Source organism: Phocoena phocoena, chromosome 19 (assembly GCF_963924675.1).
Source record: "Phocoena phocoena chromosome 19, mPhoPho1.1, whole genome shotgun sequence".
Lineage (NCBI taxonomy): Eukaryota > Metazoa > Chordata > Mammalia > Artiodactyla > Phocoenidae > Phocoena > Phocoena phocoena.
In genome coordinates, this window is record NC_089237.1 from 20,967,809 (window position 1) to 20,979,226 (window position 11,418).

General features: G+C 59.8%; 1 protein-coding gene across 1 annotated transcript; it reads right to left on the minus strand.

Annotated features, from left to right (window-relative positions):
- Nucleotides 1-52: 52 nt before the first annotated feature.
- Nucleotides 53-8,681, minus strand: PPP1R1B (protein phosphatase 1 regulatory inhibitor subunit 1B). Its single transcript, XM_065897336.1, has 7 exons — nt 8,215-8,681; nt 6,491-6,551; nt 6,183-6,205; nt 5,652-5,727; nt 2,325-2,522; nt 943-1,062; nt 53-852 (listed from the first exon to the last, which is right to left on the minus strand). Exons 1-7 carry the CDS (start codon nt 8,293-8,295, stop codon nt 803-805), a joined length of 609 nt encoding a protein of 202 aa, XP_065753408.1. The 5' UTR covers nt 8,296-8,681; the 3' UTR covers nt 53-802.
- Between the last annotated feature and the right edge of the window lie 2,737 nt (nt 8,682-11,418).

Sequence of the window (11,418 nt, forward strand, 5' to 3'; positions counted from 1 at the left end):
GAAACCTGTTACCTCCTCCCTCTCCTTTCCCCCTGAAAGAGAAGTCTCAGCAGTTATTTACAAAGATTTATTGCAGCATGGGAGCGGTTCAGTCCTGGAGTCAGGGAAGGAGGGAAGGGGGCAGAGCAGCTGGAGGACAAGGAGAGCCTGGCTCCCCCACCATGTGCCCCCCTAAGGACTTATATACTAGGCGGCATTCCTGGCATCAAAGCACAAACAAAATGCAACAAAGCAGCCTCTGCCAGTCCATCTTCCAGGCACCCAGGCTGGGGAGCAGTTGATAAGGGGAAGAGTTCCAAAATGTTGAGGCTGTGGAAAGGATGCCTGAATCCTGGGCCCTGGTAGAAGCCAGTGAGAGGGGTGGTGACTTGGAATTCCCCAGGGGATGGAGAAGGATCTGTGGGCACTTAAAGTTCTCGGTACCCTCTTTCCCCAGATCTTAGGGTCCTGCCCTGTGGGTTTCCTGTGCCCAGGGGAGAGGGTCTGGGGAGTAGACTTGTGAAGGATGAACCTTTGTCCCCCATTTACTGGATTTCCCAATGCAAGCTCTCTCACATCCCACCACCCACTGGGTGAATGGGGGAATGACTGGCAGGGGTAGGCATCAGGCAGCAAGTGCCCAGGGACTCTGGGCATCAGCCAAAGGTGGGCAGACAAGCAAACACAGACCAGCCCTAGTCTTCTAAGTCAGAAGCCGCAGCCCTAGCAAGTGAGGGGAAGGGTACAAAATAGGGTGGGGACAGAGTGGGTTTCTGGGGAACAGCAATGCCCTCGCCACTTCTGGGAGATGCAGGGCTGGTGCCTATGAGCCAGGTTCAGGGTGAGCAGGGCGCTGTGGCTCCTCCCCAGGTTCTGCAAGGCAAGCAGATGGACTTAGGGTCTGGCCACGCCCACCAATATCCCAGCCCCGCTTCCCCAGCCCCACCCACCCCCAAACCTCACCATTTAATGCCGGGTCTTCCACTTGGTCCTCAGAGCTTCCGTCTCTCTGGGGCTCATCCAGGGGAGGCGGACGCTCCCAGGGACCCTCCAGACCTTGACCAAAAGTAGTCTTCTGCCCAGCTGGGGACGGGAAAGAAGGGATAAAAGCACAGGCTCTGAGTATCCATCTGGCTGTCCTGGAACAGGAGCCGAGTCTCTCAGCCGGCTGTGGCCAAGCCTTTGGAGGGTATCGTGGTATAGTGGAGAGAGCACTGGACTAAGACAGCTCTTGCAATGACTAGCCATATGACTTAGGTCCGTTGTTACCTCTTTGAAGGGGATGGTAAGAGGGAAATTGTGTAGACTGCCTTACATAAGATAATAGTTAATACCCTGCAGCCCAGCGCCGGCACTTAGGAGCTGCTCCAAGATTGGTCATCCTGTCATTTGACCCACTGCCCTGCTGCTTTCCTTAAGGGAACAGTCTCCTCTCACCTCCTCTTCACCTGTTCCAGCTGGAGATTTTGCTCCCATGACCGAAGCCCCCACTGCCAAGGCAGAGAGGAGGCCCACGCCATTTTGGGGGGAGGTGCAAGGGATGGACACTTCAAGCAGGAGTGGTTGGCTAGTTTTCATCTCCATAAATAATGGCACCAAAACGTTTAAGGTGCACTGGGAGGGATAGATGTGGATGGCCTGGGCCAACAGTCCTGGGAGGGCTGAGATCTTCCTGCCTAGGAATTCTCTGGGCCTTGGGACTCCCCGTGGAGATTTGGGGATTTGGGGTCTCTAGCTTTGAGGCCTTCTGTGTAGGTTTCATGCCCCTCCCTGGCCCCTCTCTTCCCAGGCAGCTGGGGTTGGAGCTGCAGCCAACGCAGTTGGTTCTTGAATCCTACATTCTCCATCTAGACACTAGAGGGCACCCTCTCACCTCCAGCCTAGGAAATACAAAAGGGGAAAAGAGCCACAGGTTCCTGGAGAGGACTTATCGACCAGCCCTGTGCCCCCTAGCAGAGACCACATCCTGTGTTCAGAAATGCAGGCGATGGGGCACTGGATACTCTTAGCCCGCTATCCCCCATCTCCTTGCACCTCCCAACTGCCGTGGATGGGAAGTCCTTTCTTGGGTCTAGCCTCAAACCTCAGGTGGCCTTGCCTTAATTCTTAGGGAAGAGAGGAATTATTGGAGGAAACTGGATTGGGAGAAGGACTGAGTCAAGGATGGGAACAGCCCAGGTGTCAGGTAAGGCTGAGTGCAAGGCATCCTGTGGGATGAGAGAGTGGGGAGGCCCTTGACATGTGTGAGAAACTGTGAACCGGGAGGGGGTGTTCCAGGACACTCAGGGAGGATCCCACCTAATCTGTGGTGGTGGAATCCAGGCTTCACAGCCCGTTCAGCTTACCAGACCCCCTGCCGCCCTTCAGGATTTCAGCCTGGCTGTCCTCGTCCTCCTCCTCTTCTTCGTCCTCCTCCTCCTCGTCCTCCTCTCTTGGGTAGCCCAGCTCCCGCAGCTCCCCCAGCTCGTCCTCCTCCTCTGAGGCCTGGTTCTCACCCAGGTTGCTGATGGACTGCAGGTGAGACTCAGCAATGCGTTGCACAGCTGGCACAGGGGGACCGGGAAGGCAGGGCTCAGCCAGGCCCGAGAAGCGGGAGAGGCATGTGGCCCAGTCCCCAGCCTCCTTCCTGTGGGCCTGGGGCAGAGCTAATCCCCCACAGGGGTCTAGTTCAAAAGCTAAAAGCTACAGGTCAGCCTGCTGGGGGCCCAGACCAGGGCAGAAGCAGCAGGGGGTAGCCTCTTGATCACGTCTGGCTCCTAAGCTGTCCAAAGGCGCTGCTCTCCCAGAGGCCGGCACCAGGCAGCTCCTGCCAAGCCGGACAAGACCAGGCGGGTACAGCAACAGCTTAACATTCCCTGGCTGGGGAGCTTGTCCACCAGCTACAGCCCCTGGAGAAGGCACAGGGCCCATGGGCCAGGCCCTGGGGGATGTGTCCCTTTCAATTTCTAGGGGAGTGCCCAGCCTGCTTAGGGCTCACTGCTACCCCGATCCTGCCCACCACCCCATGCTGGGCTTGGTCCCCACTCCCCGGCACTGCCCCATCGTAGATGCTACTCCACACACCCCTGCCCTAGGCTCTAAGAGGTAGGAACAGTTCTGAGGCTGAGGACATAATAGTCTGCAGCCAGTGAAGTCCGTGCCTGGGGATGCGGCGTGCTCAGACGCGGCCCCCACAATCTTGACCCACATCCCCAAGCTTCAGCTCCCTCTGCGGTGACCTAGAAAGCAGTGAACACCACCCACCCCCCCAACGCCACCAAGGCCTGCTGGGATAGGACCTAGCAAGGGAACAGTGTGGGCAGCTGGAGAGAAGTTTCCAAAAGATGGAAAGGACTAGGGGGTTAGGAGAAAGGGGCCAGGGCTGGGGGACTCTGGGAGAACGGCAGGGGTTGAGGGGACCCTGGGAGGAGTGGCTGGGACAGAGGCAGCAGGGGGGCCAGGAGCTGGTGGGATTTTAGAGCATTTGGCTCACTAAAGTCAAGGCCCAGAGACCAGGTGCTGACGAGCTGGGCCCTGCAGTTGCTGCAGCTCCTCCTTGCTCCGCAGGCAGCCCCTCCCCTCAGAAAGCCCAGAGGGGGCAGATCCAGGCTGGAAACCTCCAGTGTAGGGAGCAGGGCACGGCTCTCCTGCCAACTCAGGGCCAGGCACAGAGGGTGCATTGTGCCTGCCCGCTGCCCTGCCTTGCCCCGAGCTCCACCCGGTGCCTCCTGCTGGCTCTAGGCAAGCTACCCAGGCAATAAAAGTGCGATAAATTACCCCGCCCTGTCCTTGGGGAAAGCTTCACCTTGAGGCAAGTGTGAGAGCTCGGCCTTGAAGACCCCCCTCAAGCCAAGACTCAGTGTCCACCCTTCCTTGGGGGCCCTGAGCTTCTCCACCTACAAGTCCCCCACCCTGCCAGATGCTTTCCCTGCCCAGAAAGGAGCCAAAGCCTATAACACAGTGCCCTGCAGGTTCAGAAGGGTCCTCTGAGCATTGGGGAAGGGAGGAAGGGAGGAGAGGAGGTGGCAGCTCGAGCAGCCGGGGGTGGAGAGTTCAGTTCTTCAGTTCGTGAGCCACAGCATCAACAATAGGTGTGCGCAGCCCTGTGCTGGCGCCCCGTGAGCCTCCCGCGTGCCTCGCCTGCCTCGTGCCTCGCAGGGCTCTCTGGGGTCTCCCCCTCATCCTCCCAACTGTCTCCTAATCCCTCTGTCTCCAGCTCTGGGAACCTGAGTTCCCCCGACCCAAGTGGCCCTTTTTAAGCTCCAAGGTCCCCAGCACAGCCCCCGCACCCCTCTCCTGGCCCCTTTCCACCGCCCTGCCTTTCCCCACTCAGACCCTCCTTAAGTTGCAGCCCAAAGGGGCCACGGGGGCAGGGGCACATTTCTGGCATCTTTTTCACCCCAGCCCTCTGCCCCTCGCTCACAATCAAGAGTCCAAGGGTGGTTCTTCCCTCTCACACGCACTTGCCCCCGGCCCAGCCCAGGATGGGGAGGAGAGAGATTTCTCATATTCTCTCCTGAGAAGATGCCACCTCCTCCCTCATGCCTGCTTCAGGGGCTGGCCTTCCCCACATCCCAACAGGTAGGAAGGCCTTCCAAAAGCTGAACCCACTGCCCGCTTGCTGCCCCTGCCTCGTCCTGTCCTTGAGGAAGAGAAAGGGCTCCTGCCCTTCTGGACTCTCCTCCCAGTCTCTCTGCTCCCAACCTTGGCCGGCAGGCTGACAGGTGCACCTGTTGACTTGGCCGTTCACTGGGAACTCATTAAACCCACCCCAGAGGGAGCTCTCCGCACACCCTTCTGGTTCCCTCCCTCCCAGCCTCCGTGGGAGGAGGGGCTGGCCAGGCAGGAAGAGCCTCAGGTGGGAGCTGAGGTGGTGTAGGAAGGCATCCTAGGGCTTAGTTAGGAAGAGACCCTCCTCACACCCCCACCTGTGCCACCTTCTCCTCCAGGTGTATCTCCCCCAGCTCCCCCCTGGAAGCCAAGTCTCCAGGCCGGCCCTGAAGACCCCTGTGATTTCACACCAGCTTCCCTTTGCACACCTTCCTCCCTCTCCCTGGAATGCCCCTCCATGCCTGGCCTGCCTGTTGAATTCTTATTCAGCCTTCCCATCCAAGCTTAAACACCCTCTCCTCTGTAACTCTCCCTGACCCTTTGAGGTGAAGGGCCCCAGGAGGGCTGAGGCCAAATCTTACTCTTATTTTTGCCCAGCACCCACCAGGGGGGCCTGGCATACACTAGGTGTTTGATAAGTGAGTGCTATAGGAATGACTCGCCTTTTGGTATAGAAAGGAGAAGCAGGAACATCGGTGTGCAGACCTGTGCAAATGGCACGGGGATGGGAGAGGAGAGCAAGGGGTACAGCCCAAAGAAGGCGCCCTTCGGGGAGAAGGAGGGGAGGTGGTCCAGTGCATGCTTGCAAAGGAGGTGCAGAGCCGATGCCTACTTGTTACGTACCTCTTTTCTTTCAACCCCACAACCTAATTTTAAGACCCATGCCACCCTTTTCAGCCCCTGGGCTGCTTCTTTTTACAAGGCCAAATTAAGAAAGAATTGGTCTCTAAGTAGGGCTTGGGGTGGGTACACAAGACTATCCGTCCCCACCAACAAAAGCTCAACATGTCAAACACACACCCAATGTCAGCCCAGTTGCAGGGGTCAAGGGGACAGCCCAACTGATGGGTGGGAGACAGTACCTTTCAGCGAGGGGGGTGTGTAGGCACAGGGGTTGGGTCTCTTCGACTTGAGGTGGTGCCCCTCTCCTGAGGCTCTCTGCTGGGGAAGTGCCAGGTTAAATGGGCTTACAGAGGCCCCTTTCCTTCACCCTCCCTCCATTCTATCCCACCAAGGCAACCCAGGCAGACTGGTCTAGCCTCTGTTCTCAGGTCCAGGCCCAGGCACTGCTGCCCCTCGGGTCCTGCACCTCCTGCACCGAGGCTGAGGCTAACTGGTGGCTTTGGGAGGGGCTCCATAGCCATGGCCTGGCTCAGATCAGGACCCTGCGTTCTGGAGGCCCAGCCTGAGTCTGAGCAGAGGAAAGACAAGGGCAGAGGAAAGACAAGGGCAGGGTGTTGGCGGCACCCTGGCACCAGGCACTCTCACTGAGGTGCCAATTGATATGCTAATGTCCTCCTGGGTGGCACCGTGTGTTAGCTGGGAAGTAATCCCCTCCAGCCCATCACAAAGGGCCCTGGCATCCCTCCTTCCAGCTGCCCCTGGAAACTCACCTGGTGGGGTGAGGCCTCCTCCTCTGAGGGAGGCCACCAGTGAACCGAGCCAGGAAGAAGAGAGAAGAGGGAGAGACAGAAGAGAGAAAGAATCTGAATTACTTTCCCCAAAGGCTCAGTCTCTGTGCCCTTTCCCTCCTGGTGTTGGGAAGTGCCTGGTCAATAAATGAACCCAATGGAGTTGGGCTCCCAGACCTTAACCCCCCCATCTTCTGCTCAGTCTCCTACTCATGGGGCTTTGGCAGGGGCCCCAAGAAGGCATCAGGGTTAGGATGGGGCCAGCACTAGGGGGCAGGGTAGGGGCCCACCTGGCGAGGAGTGCTCTGAGAGCCGGAACAGCATGGCAGGGGTTGGTCTCCTGCGCCGGATCTAAGAAGATAGAGAAAGAGATGGGGAGGAGGAGGGGCAGGACAGACACCTGCAGCCCACTCCCCACCCCCTACCCAGGCAGCAGGGAACAAACAGTGCTTTGGAGTCCCCAGGGAACCTTTGAATCAAAGCCTGTCAGAGCTGTAAGGAACTCCATAGCTCACCCAACCCCCTCATTTTTACCAAGGTGAAACCCAAGGCTCAGAGAGGTTCAGCAAAGAGCTCAAAGTCACACAGCATGCCAAGGCAGGGAAGGGACAAGAAAAATGCATCACTGGCTCCCAGCTGATGCCCATCCCACTCCATGGCTACTCCAGAACTGCCACCTCCCTTTCTGCCTTCCCCTACCAAGGCCCTTCCTCTCTCATTTTTGAAGACATCAGACCTCAGGACCTGAAGCTGGCTGTGGAAGATGCCCCATGGGCCATGGCACCCACATGGCCCTGCCTACCTAAGGTCAGCTCAAGGGCTCCAGGGAAAGTGGATCCAGTTGCAGAGGGAGGCTGAGCCTGGTACTGCAGGCACCTCCAACCTCACACTGAGGCGCAGGTGTGGGTCTGACCCTCAGACCCACAGGGGCCTGGGTGTGGTCTCTGGGGGCCTGGCTCTGGGTCCCTCTAGCAGTATCTCTCAGGCTGCAGAACTCTTCACCCAGTCCTCATAAAAAACAAAAAGTTGCCCTCCTTGGTACATGAGCCAAGCTGCACCGGGGGGTGGGGGGCGCACTGAGCACTCCTAGTGACTCCCCCGCCTTCCCCCCAGCTTGGCAATCAGACCAACTGTCAGTTAATTAGGTCCCCTCTGAGCTCCAGGGAAATGCACAAAGAGAACCAGGTGAATTAAGCTGAAACCGCCACCTCCCTCTGCCAAGCTCCCAACGCTGCCCTCCAGACCAAAAGCTGCTTGGGCCAGGGACCCAACCCACCCCCATGGCCGCCTAGCTCTCCTCAAAATGACTTGGCTCCACTCTCACTGCGCTGTGGGGTGCCAGCTGCATCTCAGCAACAAGTGAATGGCTAAGTTGCGGGGTGGGGGGCAGAACCCTCTTCTCTCCCTCCAGCACATCCCACCCCCCACCCCCACCACAAGCCGTTGGAGGCCTCCAGTCCCCAGAAAGGCTGTCCAGAGAACTCAGTTGTCTGTGGGAGGACTTCTGGCTTCTGTGATGAGTGGTCATCATCCCCCCCCACCCTTGTTGCCATGTTGTGGCTCTGTCTAGAGGTCAGAACAAGGTTCTGGCGACCCCAGCCCAGGCACGCAGGGTGGAACTAGACAGAAAGCCAGAGCGTGGGGCAGCTGGGCGGAGGCCTGCTCTGTGTAATAGGTCAGTGTACCATGTTTCTCACATCTGAGCGGCACCAGTGGTCCGCGTGGGAGTTTAGGGAAGGAGGACACTGTGCAGGGTCCGGAGGACCGTCTGCCCTCCCTGGGGCCGCCCGGGATTCTCCCGCCCCGGGATCAGGACCGAGGCCCCGGGGGGAAAAGTTGCACGAGTCTCCAGCGAACTTCACGCGCTGCCCCACGTCCCCGCCGCGTCCGAGGCGGGCCCGGGACTCCTTCGCCCCCGTCTCCCAGGCCAGTTCAGACCCCGGAGCGCAGAGGAGCCCGGGTGTTTAGCGGGGGTGAGGGGGGCGCCGCCGGGGCTGGGGCGCAGCCCCCTTACCATCTCCACCTGGCGGGGGTCGAGCTGGCTGGGGGGCGCGGGCACGGAGAACTGGATCTTCTTGCGGTCCTTGGGGTCCATGGCGGGCGGGTGGTCGGTGGGCGGGGGGCGCGCCGCGGGGTCCGGGGCTGCGGTCCAGGCGCGCTGCTCAGGGCGCCGCGGCGACAGCGGGCCGAGTGCGGCGGGGAGGAGCAGGAGGGCTGTTCACGCACAGATAAAAATACCGCGCCGGCGAGGGGAGGGGGCGCGGGGGCGCGGGGGCGGGGGGCGGCCGCCTGCTCGCCTACCCCGCCGGGCTCCGGGGCTCGCCCGTGCCTCGGTGCCTTCGCGCCCGCACCCCGGGCTCCCCGGCTCGCGGGTCTGGGTCCCTGTCTCTCCCCTCCTTCCCTCGCTCTCTCTCAGTGTCTCTCCGCCCTTCCTCTGTCTCCCTTGCTCCCTCTCCGCATGTCTGTCTCTGTCTCTGCTTCTGCCTTGCTCCGTCTCTCCGGGTCTCACCCTCCGGCCCCAGCCTTAGGGTGCCCAGCCCGTCCCCTCAGCCTGGGACTGGCGCCCGGGAGCTTGGTGGGAGGACTCAGGAGACAGGGGCCAATGAGCGCCGAGGAGCGTGTTCTCCCGGGGCCGGGAGGAGGGCGGGGAGTGTGAGCCAGGACGCGGGGAGCGGGCTGGGGGCCCCCTGCCGTCTCCCCAGAACTTGAAGCTGCATTATTGATGGAGTCCAGCAGGGAGGATAATGCGGGCAGGCCGAGGGGAGAGCAGCAGCGGGGACTCTGGCTTTAACCCCTTCCTGGTGTGGATACTTGGAGTTTCACGGGGAGGCCTGTGAGGTCGTGGAGAGAATACCACCAGCCTGCCACGCTGTGAATGGGGGTGTCCTAGAAAGCGAGTGAGCGTGGAGCGGGTTGTGCGTGGGAGGACACGTGTCAGTCATCATGGCAGGGAGTGTGTGAAAGTGAGTGCCAGGGGCCCTGTAGTGCCTATAGCTAGGGAGTGTGTGTGTGTGTGGGGTGGGGGGGGTGTCGGTGTGGTGAGAGTGTGTGCGAGTCTATGTGAGTAAGTGTGTCAGAGTGTCAAGGATGCGGGTGTGAGTGGCAGGGTGTGGGAAGACTGTGTGTGTGCGGGGGAGGGGGTGAGGTGGGGGAGGATGTCAGAGGCTGTCAAGGTGATGGGCAGGCTGTGCCAGCTTGCGGGGGGGTGGGGGTGGGTGGGTACTGTATCCACAGCTCCAGCCTGTACAGTAGAAGGGGATGAGGCTGTGATCCTGGGAGCACTCCCGTGGGGGGCGGGGAATGTGTCCCTGCCGTGAAGTATCCTGGATTCAAGTGCCTCCCCAGATCTAACGTGGGGGAGACAGAACCAGCCTGGGGGAGATAGAGTTGGGGGTGTTGGGGGCCAGCCTGTACCAGTACATGTGCCATCACGTGTGTGAGTTTGGTGCAGGAATAGAGCAGGGGGGAGAGGTGTGTGTGTGCTCGTTTCTGAGGTGTGAACCTCTCTCTCTCTGCAGAGGCGTTTGTGTGTGTCTCTGGAGGGGAGAAAGGGGAGGAGATGGCCCTGTGGTTTGGAGTGTCCCTGTTTATCTGTCCAGGTCCTGGGTATCTTTGCAGGAACTGGTGTTTCCCTCTGTGGGCCTAGGGGCGAGGGACTGAATGCCCCTCTGCGGTGACGAGAGGGTGTGTGTGTAGACGTGTACATAGGCATGTGTCTTCTTGGGGCTCTGTTTGTGTTGGCTCTCTTTTCTCCTGGTCACCCTCGGGCCTGGAACAGTCAGGCGTCCCCCTCCCCCCACCCAGCAACTTTTCCACTCCCAGCCCCAGTGTGCTGGGTCCTTGGCAGAGCGAGGAGCAAGAGGCCAGAGGAATCTTGTGAAAATGGGGTCAGGGGCACAATGCAGTGCCCCAGAGTCAGCGCTCACTCTGGGGGTGAGGAGAGGGTAGCAGGAGGGCAGAGCTTTGCCCATGGGCACTGGAAGCCCTGGCTGCTCAGTGCCACTCCCCCCAACCCCCAGGCCTGGCTCAAGTCCCGCTGTGTTTGTTGACTTTTATGCTTGTGGGGAAACAGCCAGATGCCAGGTTGCTGGCCCAGGGGTGTGGGCATCTCTGGCAGCCCCTGGATTGGCCCAGACCCCTCCTTCAGCTGGGTTACGGTGGGGGGCGGTAACGACCAATTTGGCAGTGTACATGAGGAGGTCCTGGGAGTCGGAAGGGGCCCGGGAAAGGCATGGCTCAGGCAGTAACCTGAGTGGCCACTGGGCTAAGATGAGGCTGAAAGGCCTGTGGCTTCCAGTGCTGGGGAGGTGGGAAGGTCCTGGTTGGGATGAAGGGGACAGAGGACAGCTGGATGGGCAATGAGAGGACAGGGACAAGGAGGCATCACTACCAGTGGAACCCCACAGCCCATCCGAGCTGAGAGGGCCTTGGGGAACACAGCGGCTGAGGCTCCTTTGACCAGGGAGGCTTGTTCATAGAGCTTCTGCCAAAAGGATTGGAGCTCTGGGTGGCCCTGAATCAGGAAAAGTTCCCCTGACCCAGGCTGGGGCAGCTGGTAACGGAGACTCTCCTCTCTTGGCTAAGCTTGGAAGATGGGATAGAGGGGAGGGTCTTTGCCCTCTTCCCCCAACCTTTGCCCAGGCACCCACAGCTCTGGCTGCTAAACCCTGGAGCCAAGAGGGACGGGGGAACCTCACTGACAGAGGAACAGTCACAAGGGACAGACAGGAAGGAGGAGGAAGGGAAGGAAGGATGACAGAGACAGGAGGTGAGAGAAAGAGAGGAGGGGGAGGTAGGAAACATCGGAAAGAAAGAGCGAGAAAACACATGTGAGAGATGGAGAGACAAAGGGGGAGAGAGAAAGCCTCACGACAGAGAGGCAGGAGACAGAGATGGAGAGAGTAAAAATAGCTCAGCATTAAGATAATTGCAGCTCACAGCTCTGCCCTCCGTTAGGAATTAAATGAGGTTTTATTACTTTGATTTTTCTCTCCTGGATCCTACGCGACTTCTCAAGAACTTGGGGAAAAGTTTTTCAGGTGGGCGGCCAGGTGGCGGGGGCTGCGTGGGTGACAGAGGAGGAAGGGAAAGGGACTTCTGGGGGGAGGGAGGTGTAGGCAGGGGCAAGGAGTGGGGAGGGGCTGGTGAGGATGGAGGAGCCCAGCAGGGGCTGGGGGAGGTGGCCAGCGTCAGGCCCATCCCAGAGGGGTTGAGAAGC

Coding starts and splice junctions, on each gene's coding strand:
- PPP1R1B (XM_065897336.1), bottom strand. CDS start 8,295: ATGGACCCCAAGGACCGCAAGAAGATCCAGTTCTCCGTGCCCGCGCCC. Junction 2,523..5,651: donor CACACCCCCCTCGCTGAAAG/GTACTGTCTCCC, acceptor CCCCTGTGCCAG/CTGTGCAACGCATTGCTGAG. Junction 853..942: donor GGAAGACCCGGCATTAAATG/GTGAGGTTTGGG, acceptor CTTGCCTTGCAG/AACCTGGGGAGGAGCCACAG.